This window comes from Trachinotus anak, unplaced genomic scaffold (genome assembly GCF_046630095.1).
Source record: "Trachinotus anak isolate AG129_WGS33_773 ecotype Australia unplaced genomic scaffold, CSIRO_AGI_Tana_v1 ptg000004l, whole genome shotgun sequence".
NCBI classification, from domain to species: Eukaryota; Metazoa; Chordata; class Actinopteri; order Carangiformes; family Carangidae; genus Trachinotus; species Trachinotus anak.
The window spans coordinates 16,020,561-16,046,341 of record NW_027273855.1 but is presented as its reverse complement, the minus strand read 5'-3'; the positions used below and the strand labels follow the sequence as shown (position 1 = coordinate 16,046,341).

The window sequence follows — 25,781 nt, the reverse complement described above, 5'->3', positions numbered from 1 at the left end:
TCTTTGTATTTTTTTACATAATTATGTCAATGATGACTAGGCAGTTAGTCAACTCCTATTTTGCAAAAGCTGTTAACGATTAAGGATCACTATCCATGAAATCTCCGCAACCCACAGCCTCCCAAAGACTTGGAGTACTTTACTGTTCAGCTCTATTTTTGCAGCTACAATGGTCGATGGCATTGCAAAGTCAAGGTCAGTGAAAGGTAACTGTGCATCAACACTCCCAAATTTAAGGAGAACCTGGTCCCGTCCTATCAGCCTGTTGATAAAGTTATCAGAGTCAAAACAGTATGGTTGTAAACAGTGGGGAGCCATATGTGTGGGAGATGACTGAGGCAGACGTCATGATTTCTCAAGAGAATACGCACTCACTGAGACAGACAGTCCACACCGCAGTGCCTGGCCCATAGAGTCATGGTAGCTGCCTATCGTAGGTGGTCTACTTCAGCGGGAGGTGTGTGTGGTTGGAGAGTGGGATGACATATGCACAGCGGTTTAATGATAAAAGCCTCTGTGTGTGTGTGTGTGTGTGTGTGTGTGTGCGTGTGCGTGTGTGTGTGTGTGTGTGTGCGCGCGTGCGTGTGTGTGCGTGCGTGCGCAAAAGAGAGAGAGAGAGATACGGGAGTATAGTTTGCCTCGTACGCTGAAAGATAAAATGAATGACTGCTGTTCTCATCATAACAACTGAGCTACTGGAAGGTAGACACCCCCCCCCCCCCCCCTCCCAAAAAGGCCCTGCGCCTCGCCTGTCCACAAAAGGCATTTCTCTTCAGAGAGCGTGTTTTGAGTTTGAGAATTCTGACAGAATTCCTCGCCCTCTTTCCCATATCCATGTCTCACGTGACTCATTCTCATCCATTGGTACAAGGTTTTAAGTTGTGTTTAACGTTTTTCTGCACAATTTGACAGAAGGCCGAGCAGCGAGGCTAAATATTTCATCTAGGGGTTGTTATTTTGTGTGACCAAGCCAAAGCAAACTTAAGCCTGGTGAAGAATGTAATCATTTATCTAAGACCAGGGGCGACATGCTCAATTTGACCTGAAATAGGGTTCTGTGCTGCCCACAGGGACAGGGAGCAAGAGTGTGCATGAGTGCATATGTATATATTTGGGTGCATATTTAGGAAAACCAGGTATGTCAAGCTACTGAGCTGCTATAACAGGGCCAAGGCCTGATATTTGGTTTGTTTGTACTTCCTCCTGTGTTTACTGTGGGCCGAGATAAGCACGTTACAGCGTCAGTCTTGTGTAATCTGCTTCACCACATCACCACTCATTCACCAGTTCTTAACGATATGGAGATGGTGAATGGTATAATGTGGGTAGCTTTAGCCCTAAAGTGCCGACTTCCCTTGGAAAATAAGCCGACTTACTTCAAATGAGAGAAACATAAGAGAATAAATGAGGAAACCAATATAACCGTCGCCTCTCTCTCAGTCCCTCTCTCTGTCACAACGTCCGCCCATCCCATCTAACACACCCACGGCAATCATGAATTGCTGAGAATTTTATCTGACTTTTGGTAGTGTGAAGCTTTCCCATCATTCCCTGAAGGGTTTAATGTCCCTATCGCTTGTGGACTGACCTACCAGAGCCTTTAGCCTGGTTGTGTAATGACTGTCATTAACCTATCAAGATCTGTGGAAGGGTCCTAGCTACTTTTTCCCACCCCCTCCTGCCACTTTCCCTTCGTTTCCAAAACCAAGATGGCTCCTCTAAGTCCTTGTTCTTGCCCTCTGGGGAGCAGAGAACACCAAAGTCTACAGTCTAATTGGATTCATTTGTAAAATAGCTGTAGAGATTTGGACATTATCTATCTATGTACCCATGACTGGAATGCAGCTTATTCTCCCCACTGGACATTTTTTTACCCTGTCACCATTTCAGTTAAAATGTGGTCTCTTGATGGCCTGAAGTGCTTTTCTTGTTTTTATTGGATTCTCATGTTCATTAAATAATGAATTCTTTTCAGTGCATATGCCTCTCTTTTGTACAACCCAAGCCCTGATCTGAGAAAGGACCACTTGGGTCAAATATGGTATTAATGCACTGCAGCAGTGAGTGAATGGTGCTTTGTCTGTCTGAAGAAATGCTAGTGTATATAGATCGCAGGGAATCTCAGGGAGTCCATCAACCTTTCAAATTGAACCAACCTTTGTTTCATCAAGATGATATTAACTCGGCATTTAAAGGAACATAGAGTGTGCTCATAAAAATTATTATGAGCCACAAGCAAGTCACCATGTCAGCATGTCCTGTCACCAGATGTGCTGTCCCTTTGTAACTAATTTGTAGACCTCTGGAGTTTCATTGCATTGCACCGTGTCCTGCTCCAGCTGCATCTGCTAGTGTTTTGTTTGGTACAGCTTGAGGCGTTTTGTATTTGTGTGCGCGCCAGTGTGTGTCCGTGTGTGCCTCTGTATGTGTCCTTTTGTGTGTTTGTGTTCTGTTTTGCAAATGATCATCAGATAAAGGCTGTTGAGCACCACAACTGGCTATTACACCACCACTTTAGCAACATGAGGTTAGCCACAGAAAGGCAGATGTAGAGACATGGTCCTGAAAGTCAATGGGCTGAATTAACTCTTAGTATAACACTGTTAATCTGGTACTGGAGCTGTTAACGACCATTTGGTTGGGCTGTCCAGTGGACGCAAATATGTTTTAAGTGCTGCCGGTGGTAGAAAACTAAAAAGCAAAAATTGTGTTCATTCTGGAAAAGCTGTCTTGGTCCGTTTCTTCTACCATAACAGATTAATACAGAGAGAAAATTACACTTTAAAAAAATATTACACGAAGCTGCCTGGAAAGCTTGTGCTGCTTGCGATAATTAAGAGCGAGCAAACAAACAACAATATAACAGGTGAGAGTGACCGGGGGGAGGTGGAGTATAATGCATCCCTCAGGTGAAGTGCCCTGATCTCACACTTCTCTCTCAGTGGCTTTGTTGTTTGCACCTCTCCACTAAGCTTTCTACTTAAAAGAAGAATTAACTTCCTCTTTTTCTTTCCTCATGGATCCAACCATAATTGTTTTGACACAAGCTGTACAGTGGAGGCTTTCATTGCTGCTCATCTTTGAGATGCTGGGCCAGAACGGAAGACATTGCAGCAGGAAATTGGAGAATGCAGCCAGTGGCTGAGCACAGTATTCAGTGTCCAGATTCATCTTCTCGATGAATCAGTGGTCAATGCGATAATTTCTTTTTGTGGTACTCTGCTACCGCAAAGTCTCCAGTCATGATAATCCAATTAGGCACAGTGTACCAATGGTACTTAACCTTTCAGGTTCAGTCTCAAGTTTTCTCCCCATGATTCTTTGAATCTTTGTGATAGTTGTGCGTGTTTGTTTCACATTAATATGTTGCTAACTTCAGCTCCTCTCTTTCTCTGTCTCTATCCTTCTTTCTCCAGATTGAGAATTTGCTGGAGCAGTTAAAGGATAAGGACAAACAGCTGGCTGGGTTGAGGGAAAGGGTTCAGGGCCTCCAAACTGACTCTAGCAATACAGACACAGCCCTGGCCACACTGGAGGAGGCTCTATCAGAAAAGGTAAGTGAGGGATGAAAGGGGGGTGAGTTTGGACAAAGGATGCCAAGGTTGAGGGAGCTGTTGCTCTGTTGTCGGATGGATGGTGTGAGGAATAAAGCATGCTATTGATGAAGAGGCTAAAACTTGTTAGTCATATGTAGACAATAAAAACTCACAAAGTGAAACCATTCGACCACCGCTTGGTCTGGAACGATCTGGAGATTTTTACCTATTGAAACACACTTGTCTTTCAGGAAGCTGGTACATGGCATACAGCTAAATTAGGTTGCATGCTTTGCTATGACTCACTGCCATGATTTACGGACACAGCCCCCTAATTTATTAAACCCTGGACCACACTAGACGAGGTCCCATCTGAAAACAGTATGGGAGAGAGGGAGATACTGGGAGAAGGGAGGTCTAAGGTGAACATAGACAGAGGATTAGTCCCTGTCTGTAACTGCGTTGAAGATAGGGAGGGAATGATCTATAGAATCAGAGGAGGATGGAAGTTTTGAAAAGGGGGAGGGATGGAAGGATGGAAAAGCAGAATGGCAGAAGAGGCACAGCTCTGATGGAAGAGGTGGCCTCAGAATTAAGGGAGGGAGAGGTCAAGGAATGCAAGGGTGGAGACAGAGTTAAAAAATGAGTAACTTCTGCAAAGGCATACGGAAAGAAGAGAAAGAACAGAGCAGGAAAATGAAATTAATGTACAGACAATCAGACAGGGATGGAAATTCAATAACAGACAACATAGCCACACACATACAGTGCCATACACATACAGTGTGTATATATATATATATGTGTGTGTGTACATATATATACATATATATATATATATATATACACACACACACATATATATGTATGTGTGTGTGTGTGTGTGTGTGTGTGTATACTGTATGTAACAAAATAACTGATATAGTAAGAGAGATGCAAACACAATGCACTGTAAAGTCTCAATGGGATGAGTACATCCCCAGTCCAATGTTGTGTCTGACTCTGTTCTGTAGTTTATCAGTTGGATCTAACTGGATTTACTAGTCTGCTAATCCTCAACAAGCAGTATAACAAGCAGGGTGTCTATATGAAGAACCAGATACATTACAGTGTAAAACCACAGTGCTAAACAACTATGTGATGCAAGCTAAGCTAAGAAGACTTACTCCACATGGGCGGATGGGAGAGTAGATGGGCTGGATGTTGGTTGTAAACATTCAGTGTTTGTTGTCTTCTGGCAACATGAAAGAGCAGCTGTTTTCCATAAAGCCTCACTTCAACACTACTGAGCTAGCACGCTGCCACTATCACCAAAAGATGAATGACCCCGCTGGCCCATGAGGTGTCTTGTTTTTAGTAAAGTGCTCTACATGTCATCGTACAGGTCTTTTACCTAATAAAACTCAGTCAATTTGACGGTATTCCTGGGGAATGCTGAGAAGTGAGAATGCTGAGGCAAATTCTTGCTGCGAATAGTGGTGTTTTTTTTCTTGTCTCATAAGGCCTTAGCGATGTGTTTATGGATTTTAACTCATGGTTAAAGGGTGCCAGCGATTTCTAATTGGAGACAGGCTTGAACACAGGATAGGTTTGATGTTATATACTGTACTGACCATGACCATGGAAATGTTAAACCTTAGTCTGGCAGCATATACATGCTACATGCTGGCTTGGTTTCAGAGTGTCTCTCATCTTTAGTTTTGTTACATGTGTAAAGTTGTTGCTAACACACGTTTGTTGGTACTACACTATAAAAAATAGTTTTGGTGCTGCAGGCTAAAAAATGATTCCCATTTACATGTTTGTTTGTACTTCAGGCTTAAAGATAGATTCTGGTTTAAAGTTTGTTGGCACTGGCTACTGGTTAAGAGTTTATAGAGTTCCCACCTAGGACAGATGTGGATGTCCAGCGGTACTGCTTTTTTTTCCAGTGGCCGCCACATTTTTAAATGCTCCAATGTACACGCACCATATCTGTGTATTTTTATACCTTTGCATTTGTTGTTACATATTTCTGTTTGCATTAGCATATTTCCCCTGAGGGTCAAATGTATATGCCAGTTACTGTATGACTGAAGGAATAGTCAATAGAAAATATTTGAAAGGAAACTTCCATGACAGAATTTGAGTGGTGCATAGAAATCCTACTGGCAACATTTCGAAAAGTGATGCCAAAACCAGACCAGAGTTCAGATTCAACTCCAACTTAATGTCTGTACATACTTTATCTAGGGCTGGGTGATAATTTTTAATTACCTTTTTAATTTGACAGTCCACAGTTAAGAAGCAGATAGGAAACACAGGGAGAGAGAGAGAAGAGGTATGACATGCCAGTGGATGTTGTGGTCATGTGGCATGCACTGGAACCATTTGGCCTAATAACTCTGCCTATTTTTAATAAAGACCAAGAGAAAAAAAGTTTAGTACAACTATTTTCTGAAGCCAGACTTTTCAACCATGCTGGGTGGTACCATCACCTTAGCAATATAGTACAACACAGTGTGGGTTTTTTCCTTGTAGCATTTGGATGTTTTGTCATACGGTGTTGTTGCTAAGTATTTCTCCATTGTGAACTGCCTGTGGGTTGTTTCTTGAGATGTAGCAGATGTTGGTTTTGACTGATGACATGTTGTGTAATCCAAAGGGGGGAAGCGGCTAAGGTGATTAAAACAAAAAAAGTTTGTTGTATTTCCGCTTCTGGTCAGGACTGTTTTCCTGTACAGCTTACACACAACGGTGTTCTGATCTAGACTTAAAGAAACCAAAAAACTGCCATACTTACAAGCTGAATTCATATCCATTCAATCAATAATTGTTTTCATTTGTGCTCACTGACCTCAGTTCATTAATAGACCAGATTTTAGCTGATTTGTCTTTCATTGTGTTTGAAACACATGGACTGACACAATACATAGATGTTTTCACTTAGAATAATCTTTTATCACCTAAATTTGTTTTTGTTGCCGACAGACTTTGAAATGAATAGCATAATGGCACAATAAACTGTAAATCCCTTTTCTGTGTTGGTCCATCTGTTTACCCAGAAACCACTTCTGATGCAGCCTACATATTATTCAGCTGTGATGAGGAGAACATTGGCGAGCTTTTCAGACTTTGTGGTCAACACAGGGTGTGTGTAATGTGTTTACAAGAATGAGTGTGTGTGTTGCTAATCACACACCCTGTCACAAACCTGCTCTTGGAGCCAGTCACTAGCCACAGTACTGTGGTTCTAATTAACAGGCTGGGGCATTGTGCCCATGCCGAGCCCTGTTCTTCGGTGTATGTGTGTGTGTGCCCGTCTGTGATGTTATGTGTGTGTTTTCTGTTCTGTTTATGTGTGCTCCACACTTAAGGCAGGTTTTATTATCACATCCTGGTCTCTTTCCCTAAACCCCAAACATCCTTGAGATATTTCATTGCGTGGGGAAAACACCCAGGACCTATTAACCATGTGGTCTCTCTCACTCTCTTTTCTCTCTCTCTCGCCCTCTCTTCCACAGCCCACTATGCAGTGCGTTACTGTGCCAGGTCTAGTTAGTGGGTGTATTTGTCCAATTACCCAGGGGTTTAAAGCTGCCAATCATGCGGCAATGCCACATCGTAAAGCCTCATTGCTGAGCTGTACTTTGTGCCTAAATAAACACCTGAATAAACACCTTGATAATCACTTCAGTCCACACCTAAACACACACACATACACCTTAACACACCTCTACTACACACACCTTGCATGTTCCACCACCCATGGTGTGGATTTGGTCTCAGGCCAATGCCCAAAGCCGTGGTCCTCCCGCTGTCCAATGTGATTAGAGAATAGAGAAAATTATGATGTAAACATTCCAACTTGGTTCATCAGTGGGCAACGTGGAGTTGTTAGGAAGTGATCTACAGTGCTTTCCAATCCATTCTCTATAAATCTGTCTCTGTCGCATAACCCCTCTCTTCCTTCCTCCTTCTCTCTCTTTTCCACTTGGCTCTGACCTCCTTCTGTGCCTACTGTTATTTATTATAGTATTATTTATGACAGGCATTTATGAGTTTGTCTTTGGCCGCGCTTTGCAAAGTATGCTGGTTGAGCCCTTTCAGCAAGAGGCTGGCTTAAATTTTTTAATAATGATAGGAAAGAGCTGATATCACACAGGGCTGTTGCACATTGGAGGCTAAACAACATCCAACATCCATTTTATATCTTCTTCTTGTGTGAGCAAGCTTTTATGCGGATAATAGCCATCAAGGCCTTTACCGTAACCCTCCTCACTCTTCTCACCAAACTCTCTTTCTCCTTGTTCTTGTACTATCTCAGGAGCGAGTGATTGAGAACCTCCGAGAGCAGAAAGAGCGGGAGGACAAGGTTCGGCTGGAGGAGTTGGAGCTGATGAGGAAGGAGAACCAGGAATTAAAGGACAAACTCTCAGCCCTGCAGCCGCAAAAACTGTCACTGAGCCAGGCGACCAACCCCAGCACGACCCAGAGCCAGAGACCTGATGGAGAGGTCAGTCTGGGGAGTTGTTGCCATTACAGTATCTTAGGATGATGCTGTGTAAATAATGAAAAAGATGCATGAGTGTGTGTTTGTATGTGTGTGGTTTGCAGAGTTGGTAATATTTGTAAGTATGTTTTTGCTATTGTTGTAATCAATCTCTAAATATGACATTTAATCTGAAATATCCAAAGCAAAAATAAAATTCATGGTTGAAACTGTGTGCATGTTGGTACGAGCACTGTGCACAACAACAGCTCAAAATTGTCAGTCTGGTATGTGTGTGGACTGCAGACAAACAGCCATTAATATTTCATCGTTATCCACATTATAACATACTCGCACATACCACACCGCTTGTGCCAACTCTTAAATGAGCCCAAACACAAAATCTCATTTCACAGATATCATAAAGCAAATAACAAGTACCTTTCTCAAAACTTTTTACTGTTGAACACTTCAAACGAATGCCACGACACTTTATAATTATTTTTTATTGTACAAAAAGAATTAAAAGAATTAACTTTTACAGCCACTCTGCAGTGGTTGTAATATGCTCCTTGTACCCTGTATTTACACTGCTAACATCTACAGTAATAGTAATTCCACTCTCTTACCTCCCTGTGAGCATCCACAATATTGTTAGTAACTCCCTAGCAAAGGGCCTGCCTGCACTTTGTCCCACAGGATAAAGGGATGAATTAAGAGAGAGTGATTTATGGATGTAAAAGATCCTTCAATCCCTTTTCGGGTGCCAAGCCAGAGGCCTTGCTGTCTCTTTTTTCTCTTTCTTTTTCCTCTCCCGGGCTTACAAGCCAGGACAGACTCTCGCCCTGACAGAATTTATGAGAATGTTTTCTTTTATACTCATAAAAAGCATACACACATCTCATTCCTGTGAAATGATATCTTGTTGAATGTTGACACGGCACCACATGAAAGGGATGACAGCTCAATAACTCTTTGTAGCAAGCAGATTCACACTCTGACAGAAGTGTTGCCATAATTGGACTGTTGTGTGTACTCGGCAGCAATCAGAGCTGTTATGTAAACTTACAGATTCTTCAAAAAGACAGATGATGTTTGTGTGTTTATGTGTATGTATGTGTGTGTGTGTGTGTGTGTGTGTGTGTGCTTGTGTGTGTGTATGTGCGTCTGCGTGTGTTTCTCCCTGTGTGCCTGTGCATGCATGCCAGCACAAAAACAACCGTTTCTGTATGTGTGTGCAAATGTATGAGCGTGTGCATGTGCTGAAGTGTGTTGGTGTGTTTGAGCCTGTTGTAGTGCACTGGACTGTGACAGGTAGTGAGGGGGGTAATACTCAGTAGGTCAGAGGTGAGCTGACATGCTGCCTGAGATTAGATTCTGATCAAGCTGACCGAAACACACACAGTCACACCGCCGTCAGCCAGCGAGAGACCAGATCCGCTACTGACTGCCGTGTGTGCTTTAGTTGTAAATACGCTTCTACTGCTAAATCAGATTCCAAAATCCAGCATGTTATGCACAATCACTCCAAGGTGTTGTAAATGGCAGGAATCCAGCACAAATAAAACTCTGATAGTGTTTCCAAGCCATGGTCACCACTTCACTGCTTGCTGCAGCATCACTCTGAAGGTCCTGTGATCGCTCAACTCTATTATCGCAGTGGAATGAACTGCCTACTGAAGTCAGCAATGCAGACACATTGGTCACCTTCCGCGATGTGCTGAAAAATGTCCAACAAACTTTCAGTGGGCAAAATGGTTGTTTAACTACACAGTAACTTACCATCAATCCAATAGTTGTGTGGGAAGTTCCCTTGTTTGAAGTTAATCAAAAATACCCCCTTAAATGGCAAAATGAACATTTTGTCTGACAACGTTGACACATAGCCATTTACCTCTCAAGCAGATGTAGAGTTTGTGTAGAGGTTGTGTACATGCAGTGATCCACTCACTGTATCTGCAGATGTTTGTATTACTGACTCAGTCAAGCTGTTAGCGGAGCTTTTTATGTTGACCCCAGAGCTCTGTCGAGTTCATTGCATCCTCATCCTCTTCCCATAAAACCGTATTTGTTGATTCTGAGGGTTAATAAGGGACTTCTGGAACTAAACACCAGCTCTTCAAAGAGAAAAACAGTAAAGAACCTTGGGGAAGACAGTGACCTTTCCGGAGAGGGTTGCTTCAAACCAGCAAGGAGGCACCACACCTCAACTGAGTCCTATTCAAAAGACTGTTTGGTTTTTTTAAAACAGGTGGACGCTGTATCGTCTCTCTTACTGTCTTTTTTTTGTTGTTGTCTGTGTTAATGAAGACAAGACTAACCAGACATTAATTTTTCCACAGACAGAGATTGAATGAGATTTAATACAATCATATCTAACACACACAGGCGATTACCCTCAGGAGTCGAAGTCTGTTTTTTACTAAGCCTCAGTGTTACTGGGTATTCTCTGACCAGGAGTTAAATAACCCATTTCAGAGCCTTGTGGCCACACATATTTAACTTATTTGTAATATTTACACTTAAGAGACATTTCCAGGAATGATAATAATAATTTCTATGACCATATATGTAATTGTATCTTTACTGGCCTTCTCCCTCCTGTCATAATATCACAAATTCCTGTCGGACCCGCCGTCCTCTCACTCCCTACTTTCTGCCTGTGTGTGTTACGCATTGAAAGAACATAACAAACTCTGGTCCACTTAAGACTAATGCTTTTTGTGCTAGCTAAGATTGGGCTGGATGTGTGTGCACAAGTGTATGGGGCTTGGTGTGGAGGTGATGGGGTGAGGAGGACAAGGCAAACAATGATTCTGCTTGCCATGCCAGAGGGGCCAAGTATTCCCCTTTTTCACAGGATCTACTCCTTTGTGCGTGCATGTGCGTAAACACATACAGTAACAAGCTGGTGGGGCTCGTTAAGGTCACATGCTGGCATATACAGTGAATGGGAAAGTAGCCTCAGACTTTTGGACCCCACTGAATATTCTAGACAGGTTAGTCAAACGCACATATACTGTATGCACCTATAAAACAAGTGCATATTTTGCAAACACAGATGTGTTACAGAACCTCATCATCAATGCTTGCACCTAAAGCAAGACCTTGCAATCATTTAGCAGTGCTCCATATCCCATGGCTGCGTCTCCCATATGCAGGGGCCAGCTCGTGCATTTTGTTTATCTGGTGGGTTTGCGATAATTAGAAAGAGGCATTTGTTTAAATCCGCTAGTGGTAATAGTTAACAGGCACTCTGGGGTTTTTTTCTAATGACAGAGTCAAGCAGAGCTACATGTACTGTCCATGATTTATGCAGACCTGACAATAAATTATTCAGTGTGTGTGTGTGTGTGTGTGTGTGTGTGTCTGTGTGTGTGCATGCGCGCTCACTCGATGATGTTTAAACGAGTGGCCTCAGCTGTCTCAACAAGTTAAACAATCTTCACAAACACAGTCGACAGAGAGGTAAAGAGCAAGAGAAAGAGGGAGAAGCAGAGAGAAAGATAATTCTAGGTTACAAGCTTCCTCTGGGATATTTTTCTCAGAGAAGAAAGAATTCATCAGTGTAACTCTGTTTTTTTTTTTTTTTGTTTTTTTTTTTTCTCCCAACATTTTACTTAGGAGAAAAAAAATGGAGATGTTTGGTGGTCTCATAAAATCGCAGCCAAACAGAGAGAGACGGTAATTTTATAATGATAATGACTGAACTCCACATGAAGGACGCCCCGGGGAGGCAACTGATAGAAGCAAACCACAGAAAAGCAGGCAGCAGAGGAACCGGGGTGGGGGTGGGGGGGGGGTACAGATTGGCTCCACTTCAGCTAGATTGTGACCCTAACCACATATACAGGACTGAATTAGGTTTCAAAGGTGCCCATGTGATTGGATCTCATACCTGACCCTGAGTATTCTTGGTTTTTATACTATATCCTTATCCTGCATGTGTCATATCTTTTTGTATCAACCTGTAGGTGCCGGCCAAAGTAGACGGGCTACCAGCAGTAAGCCCCACGGTAGGTTCTGTATTACTTTATGCCTCTTGTTTGTGTGTGTGTGTGTGTGTGTGTGTGTGTAGAGGCCATTTTAGGACTCCTCCAGCTCAGTTTGTCTAGCTCAGCTCCCTGTTGCCAGACTTGGCTTAACGTTAATCAGACTGAGCTGTACTTTGCTACGCTCAGCTCAACATCCATCAGCTGCGTCTGTCCTGGTCATTTTCAGCTGCACTTTGTCATTTGTAACTTTACTAGGTCAGTCCCAGCTACACTGTGACTCTGAGCTGCACTTCATCACCCTCAACTATGGATCACTTGCTTTAACGGATCACATGTTAGAATCCTAATACTTACAGTTAGCAGTGTAGCGCAGTTGCTAACTGCAATAGCTATTGCTAATGCTTCTCTAGTTTTATCAACCAGTCAAAGCGCTTTACGCTCCGAGACACGTTCTCCCATTTGATCAGACATTCACACAGTGCTTTTTTGTATATATACAGCACTTCTCTATCACACACACACACACACACACACACTAACACATACTCACATTACTATGATACAATGGGGGCAATTTTTGGGGTTCAGTATCCCAAATGCACCCTCGACATTTGGACTGCAAGAGCCAGGAATCACACTCTACCTCCTGAGTCAGTCTTATTATACTGACAGTTCCAGTCTAATAAGATTGAGTCTTATCGCTTTTAAATATATGTATTGCTTGAGGATACAGCTGTATGATTATGGTGCACAAATTTAATATTAATTTCTTAAATGAATTAAGTCCTGTAATGTTGCAGAAATTATTAGAAAGTAGCAGATTCACGAAAGACTTCTGTGCTAATGAATTTGCTGACAAAGGACAGCTAAGGCTGATGGATGTTGAGGTGAGTGTAACAAATTGCAGTTTAGACTGAAAGTCTGACAATGATCTTATCAAACAGCAGCTCTTAAAAAGCTGAGCCTGAGATGTCCTAGACCGGCTATTGTATATGTTCTTTGATTCTGTCCTAATGATAATTTATGGCTATCATTGTACCTAATGTATCCACTTCCTCTCTCTCCCCTCAAAGACCCAGAACACAGAAGAAGCAGTCAGGAAGTGTTCAGACATCACAGATCGTCTGAGGCTCCTGGAGCAGGAAGTGGCACGCTACAGGGAGGAGTCTGGGAAGTCACAAGCCGAGGTGGAGAGGCTGATGGCTGCTCTGAGGGATGCTGAGATGGACAAATCGTGCAAGGAGAAGAAAATCATTGATCTGGAGAGGTGAGCGTCAAAAATTCAGTGACATTCATATTCATCACAAGACACCATCTGCGTGTCCTCAGAGAGCAGTGTCCTTCCAAGTGACCGGATCTTTGTAAGATCTCAATTCATTCCTAAGTGCTCTATTTATAAAGGAGTAATCCACGAGACATAAACTGTCTAGATTGTGTCCTCCCAGCACTTGAAACCACTTCCATGCTGTCATGCTTTTTGCCTGATGTAATCACAGACTAGAAATACATGCTGTGACCCATACATATGCACATGTGTGGTTTTTAATCGTTTGGCTTAATGTCTTATTATTTGTTTCTGTGTATCAATGTCTGCAGACCTGGGTAAGTAGTTCTTAGTGTTCCTGTTAAACATGCCATCGTCATACCGCCAACACTGTCCATAGCCATTACTCTTGACATCTTGCCATGACTGTTGGGCTGATCTTAAACTTTCCCAGGTATAAAGTTGGAAATTGGGGCATTTTGGCTCAAATTTGATTCCCAGAAAGCTCAAATTTGACTATCCCGGTGGGACGGTTAATGTACAACGCATTTACGCTAAACAACCACGGTCCTCATTCCTGTCACAGCAATAACACAATGAGAGACTTTATATGTTTCCTGAATTATATGACTAGAGACATATAGTTTCTCTGTTGCATTGACTTCTGCAAAGCTTCTTCACATTTCATTGCTATCATGAGTGCTGTCATTTGTGTTTTTCCTCATATCAAACTCGGTTTAAATGGTGTGTGTGTGTGTGTGTGTGTGTGTTTTCATATGGTTCTGCGAACTCAACAGATAAGTGGTTTTCTTTCTGTCTTTGCCTAACTATAAATGCGTACTGTAAATGAGTTTGTGTGTGAGTGTGACTGTGACTGAGTGTGTATGTGTTACTGAGTTTGCCAGGCAGGCAGCCAGTGGCATGCCAGTGGGAGGTGGTGTATCCAGCCCAGACACTGGCTGTTTATACTGCTCTGTTTATTACTGGCACAGTGCTACTCAATTATCATCTGATTTATGGATTGGCATGGTGTGTATATGTACCCAAATGAGTGGTTGTTTAGTGCCAACGCAGATGTACTGCATGTGAGTGTTTGTGTGCGTATTTACTGTGTGTTTGTGTGTGTGTGTGTGTGTGTGTGTGTGTGTGTGTGTGCGTGCGTACGTGCATCAGTGAGAAAGAAGCAAAGTAAGAGGCGTGCGTCTGAGTGTGTATCTGAATTTGAAGCTGTTACAGTTTGCTGTGTGCTGGTCAGTGTGTCTGTACATGTAGATTGATAGTGTGTGGCGTCCCTGCTGGTGGACCGCCAGCTGCACAGAAGAAGCCACAAGTGTTAAAATGTAAGCAACAATAACAATTTTTTAACACACGCTGGCCCCATCAGGTGTGTTAACGCTAGCTATGGTTCTGAATGGTTGAGAATGAATCTGGACGAGCTGCATGTACTGGATCCAACATAGTTTCCTGCCTCATTCATTACCCGTTTTACAGACTCTCTGCTCTGGCATGGAAACCGTGTGCTGAGTCAAACTCTGTGGGAACGCATGAGCGTCAAGTATAATATGGATACAGTAGCTCCCGCAGTGTTTGTTCACACAGTCTACTCTCTGTTTCCCTGTGTGTGCATGTGGCATGCCTCTACTTTTATGTCTTAATGTATGTGCTGCTCACATGCAGCATGTGTGTGTAAACACACAAATTAACACACACATGTGCATGCACCAGAGTGTGTGCATGTACATGTGTGTGTTAATCTTTGCGTTTAGTTTCTGGATCAAGAGTTGGAAAAGTTTCCTTTCCCCTCAGCCCGTCCATCTTATCAGGGCTGCTGTCTCATTACTGTCAAAAAGGGTCCGACCCCTCCGCTCTGGTCAGCCCGCACAGGTCAGAGGTCATATGCAAGTCAGCTGCAGGTTAACAGAGGAGGATCCACTGCAGTCATACCCTGCTGCCTTATACACACATAATATGGTGAACGAATGTAGAGATTGTGTTTGTGTGACTGCAGTGGAGATAAGTGGGGCATCAAGTTACTGTACTCATGATCTGATTTAACACACTAGACCCTAAAAAAAAGTGTGTGTTTTACATGTGTGTGTCTCTGCACATGTGGTAAATGACAGCATGGGCGGACAAGTTTGTGTGCGCTGATTGGACTTCTGTGTCAGGCTGCGTGAGATGTGTCTGGGCAGTGGATGAATGTCTTTTTAATCAGAGTGTTTCTGTTGGAACTCAGTCAGATGGCCTATTAACCACTATCTGGTTGGAGAGAGAGAGGAACAGATGAGGAAATAGACACTTTCTCATCCACTTGGCAATGCAGCACAGAGAGTCAAAGATGAATGTATCCAGCAGGTCATTGTAATAAATACTTTCCAGCACAGGGGAGACTCACTCACAGCTATTTCATACCTTAGATCGCCCAGTGATCTTCTGTAAGTCATCAATAATAACATTATGGTTTATGGCTGGGTTTTTTTTTTTTACTGTTATGTGTGTAGGTGTAATTCCTAGCTAATCTGCCTAAGTGATCAGTGACACTGAACAGGCTTTATAGAAAGCATCTGTATCAGCTGTTAAAACTACTGCCAATAGTTGGATTTGTTAAATAGAGCTCTGTAAGCCATGGTTACTGATATCTTGGAGCAGTTTGTGTAGATATAGTGGACTAAAATGGAAAAATGAATTCATTTCTTAGCCTGACATACTAGGAATAAGATTAAGTAGCACTTGAGTGTTTCCCCTGCATCATTCTCCTACACTTTATGTAGTTGCTGTTGAACATCTAAAAGTACAAGAGCATAAATGCAGCAAATGGTCTGTTTGACACGACCAGTTTTAATTAACTTTAAACATTAGGTAAAAAGTAACATATTTAATAAGTTGTTGCGCCGAAGCATCTGCAGTTTCAGAAATTTGAGGTATAAGTTGTGACTGAAGTTGCTCTGAAATGGAAATGAGATATTTTATTTTTATACGAATGTCAAGTGGATATAAAGCCTTCTTTTCCTTTTCGTTCACTCCTTCCTTCATGGCTATATATTGTGAACTAGTGGAATTATTCATCTTAATGCTATACTTTTAATGTTTCAGCGATGATGTGAGGGCTAAACTTTGAAAAATAAATCAGACCCCCAGTCTCACCATATCACAGCTATAGACGTGGTAAGCACTGTGGTATGTAAGGGAGGGTTTCAGGAAAAGGGAGGGGTGTGTGTGTGTGTAAATATATATATATATATATATATATATATGTGTGTGTGTGTGTGTGTGTGTGTGTGACTAGGGTGAGACTGAGAACACATGATGCTAATGAACTTCATAAGGGTCTATTGGCTGGGAGGAATCAGTGGTCGTTGACTGACAAGTATTCATACACTCGCAAACAACCGTTTGCACACATAAACACACACATAAATTTGGGCTTTATTCCTATGACCATAATCAAGCTCCAGATGTGGGGAGCATCAATCTTGTGAAAACCCACGCACACAATATGCATGCACGCCAAAACACACATAACCTCCAGAGTCTCTGTATATAATATTTCTACATGAAAATATTTGTAAACATTGTTAATTTCTGTGTGTATTTGCAGGTGTGCATAGGGTTTGAATGTCCATTTTAGCTCAGAAAATGTCAACTTCCTGTTTTGCTGTTGAAATATGGTTGCACCTGCGGCCGAAAATGTTCTCACAGTCACAGACACACAACAACAGACTAACCATTTCTTCCTTTTTAACCTCCTCTCTGTTTCGCCCTGTCACACACACACACACACACACACAGGCAATATATAAAGGCAACAGTGAACCGGTATTTGTGTTGCGATAAGACATGTCTAAGGACCATAAAGCATCTATCAGTAATAAACAAACTTGTTCTGTTTGGATCTCTCAGCACTGCATCTAGACAAGCGCCTCAGATAAAACTTCAGACTCTCAGTGTTGACCCAACGGCCTCACGCTACACTCTCACAGTTCCTCCAGTCCTTCTCCTTCCTCTCTCTCTTTTTCCTTTACCTCTCGTCTTTTTGCACTAAAGAGAAAATGTATTTCATTCAGATCATATCTGCCTCTTATTCTATATAGTATGCAACCCTGAGTAGTGACTGCCCTGATGTGTCCCTGTCTGCCTGAAATCTTTGTTCCACGGAGGAGGAGATGGGGTAAGAATTAAGGGTTATGAAGGGGGAGATCAAAATCAGTTTTTTTTTTTTTTAAAAGCTTATTAGTACCTTTTAACCTTTATTTATCCAGGAAAAGTCAAAGGAGAACGCATGCTCTTTTCCAGCAACACCCCCACTTAATATTCGCAGTTTCCCACATACAGATCTGGGAACAGCCCAGCCAGGCCGCAGTTTCCTATTCCTCCTGGCCACTCAGAAGCTCCGCAGCAGCCATTTGGTCACTGTTGGTGCCTCGCTCAAGGGTACGTCAGCAGTAGTCCTCAAGCAAGATCAGACCTTTGTCCTCAATGCTATCACAGTGAGACATGAGTTGTAAGAGACAAAAAAAATTAAAATGAGAGACAAACTAGAAGAGAAAAAGAGGAAAAGATTGTTAAAGGAATAATGGAAAAAGAGAGTAAGAGGAAATATGTATAGAGATATACAAGGTTAAAAAAAAAAAATGAGCTATGCTATAACAGCCAGAAATAAAGCGGAGCTGCTTATGTTGGAAGGCGGATGTGTCGAGTGCTCCAGGTGGAAGAAGCAAAATGTGAAAAATTACTTATTACGCTCAGTTTAGGAAATGGCTGGACTCGTGCACACTGCTCCCCCTCTCTCACTTCATCTTTCTAAGCAATGTCACAGCAATAAAATACTGTTTTCCCCCTATGAATTTACTCATTTCGGTAATCAGCAAATCACAGTTCTCCTTCACATTTTCCACTCACATGCAGCCCAACCCGTCTGCTCCTTACTCACACTCTACGTGCCCTCGTTTGCCTTCACACTGGTCAAAACACTTATTTCATTTTGCACTGATGGGCTGATGGGGGACCAGCGTGTCTGCTGGTTTATACACCTGTGCCAGTAGTGGCTGTGTGTGATAGCTGATATGCCCTCATGGCAAGTTTGTTCTCTATGGACATGCATCTGAGCTTATAAAAACACACACACAGACATCAAAGAGAGTATAAACAAATTCCTTTTCTCCTCCTCCTCCTCCTCTTCTTCCTCCTTGCTGTGTAAATATGTGTGCACATGTTCACATGTGTGTACATATCCTTCATTCATAACAGTAACAGAATTGAATGATAATCTGTATTTACGCAGCACTTTTCAAAACCCACTCGTAAAAATGATAAAAACATATAAAATCAACAGTAGAGTCATTAAAAAAAGAAATAAAGACACAAGCCAGAGACATGAAATGACATGCTTAATAAACGGTATGTGTAGTTTTGTATAGAGGGAGTAATATCAGATATAAATATTGGTATAAATGTCGAGCACTCCCCTCCTGCTCTGTCTTCTCTTATAACAAAAAACATCCTGAAAGGTTTTGAAAGTTACTGTAGTGTGTGTGTGTGGGAAGATGAGTGTGTATTAAATTTATTTATCATGTCGTTAGGTGTATTTTACATTAATTGCGCACCAACATCACTCAGAAAAGCTGACACATGTGCACATACACACACACCTTCTAAGGGCTGTGACAGCAAATATTTAGCCATATGTGGGGGCAGCTTGTAGGTTTTGCCCAGAGTCAACACACCAGTGAGGATATGGAATAATAATGTGGTACGTTTTAGCAGCTGCTTGGTCACAGCCTGTTTACAGTGTTGGAGGGTTCTCTTAAGCACTAATTTGTCACTGTCAGCTTTCTCGCACTTTCTGTGCATTTTTTTTTTTAAAAGTATGAAAGCTCACTTTTTGGGGGGATGTGGGGGTGGCGGGGCTCAAAGAGTGTGTTTTGATCCTATTTTGAGAGTGTTTGTGAGAAGATATAGATTGTGTATAAGTGTGTGTATGTCCTATGGATTTTGGGTTCATGTGGGTGTGTGTGTGTGTGCGCGCATATGTGCCATAGTTCTCTTGCTAAGTAAGTTTGGTAAATGACAAGGAGTAGGTCTTAGTGTGGCGGTAAATACACAGCCATCCTGACGGGGTAATACACGGTTTAGCTCTGTAATCAGCACCTCAGCTGACGACACTGACAGCAGATTTATTATCCTCTGTGTGTGTTTCTGGCAGTGTCTTTAGACTCGTACCAATTTATGTTTTTCAAAAACACACACCCTTGTGTCGGTGTGCGTGCGTGCGTATGTGTGCCTGTGTGTGTGTGTGCGTGTGTGTGTGTGTGTATTATTGTCATCCTGTCTTCTAATCTGTAGACTCACTCCTCGCACATATCTATTTTTGAGAATGCGTCTATGTGTGTTTGTGTGCGTGCTTGTGCTTGCATCTCCTGTCTGCATGTGTTTGTGTGTTTTCCTGTTGAAAGATTTACACAGCAGTGTCTCACATCCATCAGTCAAGTCTTGTCTTGTCCCAGTCTTCCATGTTACTAAGGCTAGACACATGCACAGCCTCTGTCGCTCTGCCATGTACCAGTATGATGCAATATGCAGGCCTTGTTTTAACTCTGAAGATAAATCAAAACAACACAATGGAAAAATATATGTGTGTACACACACACACTCACAGAGACACACACACACACAGAAGTCGTTTGAAGTAAAACAGGGTCATTGTATATTGTGTATAATGTGTTTGCATACATACAGGTATGCTGTACACCATCACCATATTTTGTGAATGTGATTCTGTTCATCTGCTGTCATCAATTTTTCTCTATTTGAAGGCAAATCAAGTCTCCGAACATCCAGAAGCAGACGGTTCCGGGTGAGATGAGGAAAGATGCCCTGACTGATGGACATCCGCACTCTTTATCACAGGTTTGAATATGTGTGTGTGTGTGTGTGTGTGTGTGTGTGTATGTGCACATGTGTACATTCCTTGGCTTCTAATTTAGCTCACCTCTTCATCCCAGTGTTTAGATTGAGTCATACTCATATCTTCTTTCCTCCTCACCCCTTTTTCAGGGCATTTCTCAGAAACTGTTATCTTTTCCCTTTCCTCTGTCTCTTTCTACATTTTGCTCGCTGTCCTCTCACCCGCCTCCCTTCACTCACTTCTGGGCAGAGAGAACCCTGTTCCAGTCTTTCATGCCACCCCGCCCCATCCTCTCCCTCAGTGCATCTCAGAGTCTGTCCTAAGTGAAAGAGACAGGCATTTAGTCCAGGAGAAATCAGCTCCATACGCCAGCTGGGAGCGGCGGTATAATGGCTCATATGGGAATAATAAAGGACTGTGTCTAGTCACTGAGGAGAGAGAATCTTGAAGGACAATTTCTGCTATAATTTGTATAGTTGTATACCTGCTTAGGTGTCAACATGAGTGTCAGCTGTTTGCTTGACACTCTGCGTATATGTGCGTCTGTGTGCCTGCTTGTGTATTACCCTGCAAAGCTATGCTGAGGTGTTAATATGCAGAGTTCAGCCATGCCAGGTTATTCCCACAGGACCAATGAAGTAGAGTACACCTCTCTGTACCTCCCTGGCAAATAGAGCCAGAGCCCCTCTCTCGGTCTGTTTTTGGTAGAGCTATTTTGTTATTTCTGTGTGTGCTGGCAGGCAGCATCCAACATCCTATTTCCTCTTCTAAACAGTGTCTGAGTAGTACACATTAATATTGCTATAACCTGGAAAGAGACATGAAGCAAGTGCCAGGAAGAAAGAAAGAGGCACAGGGACAAATGCAAGGGAGTAGTAAAATATTGACCAAGGGAAATACTAGTGTTAGAGCAGAGACAGGAAGTCAAGCTCAAGTTCAGGTATATTTTCATTCATCTAGCGAGGAGCCTGAATCAATATTAAAAAGGAAAAAATCTGATAACATTTTTTTATCTATGTTTGCTGCATGACTGTATGAATGGCAGTGTCGGCTGGTTGGTCCAGACTTAAATATCTCAACAACTGTCTGGCTGCCATGAAATCTGGTGCACAAATTCAAGGTGCCCACGGGATAAAAGGTATTAACTTTGGTGACTTTTCCTCTAGCGCCAGGGAAACGTCTCAACAACTATTGGATGATTTGCCATTACACACACACTTCTGTGTCCCCCTCAGCAACAATTCTAACCAATTTGGTGATCCAGCTACTTTTCATCTGGCGCCAAATTTCAGTTTGTCCAAATAAGGATGCTCACATCAGGCTTAGTTGTACCCTGTGTTTAGTGCTAAGTGGCAAGCGTTAGCATGCTAATATGCTAAACTAAGATGGTGAACAGGGTAAACATGCTAAACATTAGCATGTTAGCATAGCCACCATGAGCATGTTGGCTCAAATCCCTGCTGTGCGTGAGTTAGTCTTGTTTTAACACAAATAAAAAAATATTTATAGGAGCCACTTAAATTTGATTATTAAACAATTTTGATCAGATGTGCACTGAGTTCAGCATTTCACAGTTAGAGTGAACAAACTATGTAATGCAACTGTTCTTGAAGTACCTATGTATCAAATGTATGACATTTCTATTCTCCAATTTCTTTAATTTGTTTTTTTATTAATTCATTAAAGTCATTTATTTTTATTGGTCAACATATACAATCTTGTACACAACAATCCAAACATTTGACAATCACAAGTCCCTGAGAAGTGTGACAGTACATAATATATGATATAACAAAGACAAAGAACAGTATGATTAAATACAACAGGAGTTAACTTAAAGAGAGAAGGAGACATATTGTAGAACATGACCATTTAAAAATAAGAGTGATTGTGACAGCACCTTCCAGCTCACTATCTGTGATGCTGAGATGTAGTGGAGTACAGTATACATTCTGTACGTTGTGTTTGCTCAGCAGTCAGGTTGCTCTGTTGCCTCTATCTCTCTCTTTCCCCAGCTCTCTCCCCACTTATCTCCGGTCCCATCAGGAACACAGCACGCTCCGAGGGTAAACACAAACAAACAGTGCCTTCCCTCATCACTCCCTCTCCACATTCATCCAGGAGAGTTTATGTGGGATGGAGCGATAGCATCTCTCCGCTCCATCGTCTCCATCGCGCCACGCTGCACTTCACAAACACAGAGAAAACACACATCGGAAATGTTCACTTCAAGCCTTCAAACAGGCCTTTTATTTCTCTTTTATCTGTAATTGAGAGGCATCAGCAACACTCAATACTTTGTTTAGAGACACAAGGATTGCAGAAACTCTTTTTTTAAAACTGGGGACAGTTTAAGAAACATAGACACATTTTAGGAATTTCCATCACTCTAAGCTTGTTCCCGCAGTCTGAACTTAACTCAGACTGTATATGAAACTTCTGGTCCTGCACACGATTTTGTAGAACATAGCGGTTGATGCCGCACACACAACTTTTTTTTTTTACAGAGACAGATGTCTGTCTGCCTGGATCAGGCTATGTGGGTAAGTGGTTTGTGTGTGTTTCTGTGTGTGTGGTGAAGCTGAGGATCATAGGTACACAGCTGCTGGAAATGTGCATTCTCTCACTCTTTGCTCGTTTATTTTAGTGATTATAATCCCTCCATCAAACCAAAAAGGGCCAGACTCCATAATGATCCTTCCCAAGGGCTTTAGGTGATGATTGGTGCTGCAGAGGCAATTATCTTTCCATTTCTCCTCACTCCCTGTATCTCTCTATCTTTATTGCCCTTTTTTCCATTCTTTTTTTTTCAGCCAGCAATATTCTCTTGTTACTAATAAAACTCACATAACACACAGATATGCACTGACACACACACACACTCACACACACACACAGGCAGACAGAGCTTACTGGTTAGGTTTCACTTGGGGGTCCAGCGGTGGCAGCCCCATCTCAGTGGGGCGTGTGTGTGTATTAATGTGTGTGTGTGTGTGCGTGCGTGGGTTTCTGTCTGCGGGGCGGGGTCAGACCAGCACTTGTTGATTCTGGTGCATCGAATTACTGCCCGTCTGTCACATCCAATTATAGCTTTGGACTGCTGACACACACAGCCTGCCTCTGTATGTGTGTGTATGGGTGTTTGTCGCTCACCTCCAGCTGTGTCGTGCTGACGTGACGAGCCACAAGTATCCGCTTGTGATTCGGCTGGCTTGGCGCTATTTTCATCACGCTCAGGGATAATTCCATTGCTCCTCTTTAGGTCAGTATCACTGAATTAGTCAGTTAATTAGCCCGGTTTGGTCGTTTTTTAAAATCGATTTATTTTAACATTCAACATTGAATTTGAAGATCCTTTGAGATGTCTTGATGCCAGTTTTCTTCTTTTTCCATACTGTGAACACAGCATTGTGCATGTGCCAACACTAACCTGAAACTTGATATTTATTAGAAGTGCTTAATAAGCCATTCATATGCATCTTGCGTGTTCCTGGCACTGTCTCATAAGATTACTTCCACATCACTCGCATTTCAATTTGACATGCATTTAGCATCTCCTCTTTTGCCATCACAATGGATTCCCCATGTGTGAGCCATGGTGCTTTTTGGCCCGGAGCTCTGCTTTTATGCAGCACAAAAATTAGTCATTCAGAGTACTGTCAGGTTTAGTACTGGTTTTAGCCACATGCACTTTCACGCAGGGCCCTGCATATGAGCTGTATGCCATACTGATGCAATTGTTCCCAAGCATTTGAATTCACTAATTTGGTTTTACAAACACAGGGCAGCCATTTGGAGATGACATGTCTGTTTAAGAGTGTGCAGCGAGGCTTGGTGAAACACTGAAACATTTCAACCAGGAAAGTGTCATCTATCACAGTTAAGTCCACAGTTTTCTCCATTCTTCCTATCTGGAGAGAGCTTCCTCCACATCTTCGTTGCTGCCAGCGTCTGCTGCTTTTGGCACACCTGTATGCCACTTGTTGCTTGCACTTTGTCATATTAATTGGCTTGATGCATCTACCAGTGTGTTATCAAGTTTGTGCCGTTGAAGCTGCCAATGTTGATTCACCTCCTCAAAACATCTACTTTGCAGTGGTTTGCGTTCTGCTGTATTGGTGACAGGAAGCCGCTCTCGCTAGCATGCAACGCAGTCACTTCTCTTTATGGAAGAAAGCACGAAGTGTGGCTATAAAAGTGTTAAAATGACATTTCAGGGAGGTTTTGGCTCCTGTGGATTTAGTTATTGAGTGTCTGATTGGCATAACCCTAGTTTGCTCCATCAAAACATGAGTCTGACTCTTCTGCAACAAGGATATACCCCTGAGTTTAAATGAACTCCTGTTTGAAAGTTTCTCCTTGCCCATGTGACTCCGAGGCTTCTGTGCCGCTCCCACAAACGTGTGAATGTGTGAACTTGACAGTGAGTCAACTTTTTGGGAGTATGAGTAAAAAAAAAAATAGAATGAGAGAGAGAGAGAATCCGAGGTTTATTATTTCTGTCCTGTGTTTTCTTTCACAGTTCCATCACCCAGTGTGGAGAAGGATCAATTTCCTCCACTCACCATAGGTGTCAGAGAGGCCACACACAAACTCTCCATCTCTCCATCACTTATCGCTCTCCTCTGTTCTGGCTGCATCTGTTTCTTCTAAGAAGAGACTTGTTCTTCTCTTAACACTTCCCCAAGTCTTTGACATGATTTGAATTCCTTTTAGCCAAGGGACCAACAAATACACGTTTCCTCATATGATCTTTTACCCGTACAGTATTATTCCAGTGCAATAACATTTTGATGATGAATTTTTAAAACAAAGTATACTCAAAGAAAAACACTCTCTCCCTGGCTTTTGTTACTTTTGCTTCAAACCCTCCTTCTCGTCCTCCTCTAAACTCCTGTAAACTCCTTTCACCCCCCCCACCCCCCAACCCCCAGCTTCCTCTTTCAGCTTCCCAGGACGCCATGAAAGAGACGGCGCAGCGCATCAGGGAGTTGGAGATGTCACTGAGGGAGAGCATGAATACATCGGCACATAGGGAGGCCCTTTGGGCGCAGGAGGAGGCTGCCCGTGTTCAGGCCCAGAGAGAGGTTTACCTGATGTTACATACAACTGATGGAGGACTCCACCAGACCAGCATGCACATATATATACACACTCGTACATACAGATAGTTGCATGCATCCTCACACAGGCAGACCCCCTACCTTTTAAACTAAGTGCAGGTGTCAGCTCACGTCCACTGAGAAAATGTTATGAACCAAACTGCACCCCCATGTGGCTAAGAGTGTAACTGCTGGCAGACTGTGGTTAATGGATGATCCTTAATCACTTCATATGTAACCAGCAAATATCATTTCCTCCCCCTCTCTTATTGCCTTTGATTCTTAATTCAGTTTTACTTTTCACAGCGTGCTTTTGATTATTTCCTCCCTCTAGACTGAAATTTAAAACTGAAACAAAAAAAATCCAGCGTCCTCCTTTCACTTTCTGTCTCTCGTTAAGTTTGCTGTTGCATGCTTGAAAATGTAAGCACATGTTTGACTTATTGTCAGTTTATATGCATGTAATCAGAATTCATTAACAAAGCTTTAGACTTTGGGCTTGCAGCTTT

General features: G+C 42.4%; 1 protein-coding gene across 14 annotated transcripts in view; it reads left to right on the top strand.

The window, feature by feature from the left end:
• Window positions 1-25,781, top strand: part of LOC139620643 (ERC protein 2) — a 151,983-nt gene that overhangs the window by 54,424 nt on the left and 71,778 nt on the right. For 13 of the 14 annotated variants that reach the window (XM_071476375.1, XM_071476377.1, XM_071476372.1 and 10 more), the window contains 6 exons: window positions 3,417-3,554; window positions 7,843-8,031; window positions 11,982-12,023; window positions 13,076-13,269; window positions 20,079-20,172; window positions 25,105-25,257. In XM_071476375.1, the coding sequence (XP_071332476.1) occupies window positions 3,417-3,554; window positions 7,843-8,031; window positions 11,982-12,023; window positions 13,076-13,269; window positions 20,079-20,172; window positions 25,105-25,257 (810 nt within the window). The remainder of the gene's footprint in view (window positions 1-3,416; window positions 3,555-7,842; window positions 8,032-11,981; window positions 12,024-13,075; window positions 13,270-20,078; window positions 20,173-25,104; window positions 25,258-25,781) is intronic. The other variant, XM_071476381.1, reaches the window with a different exon arrangement.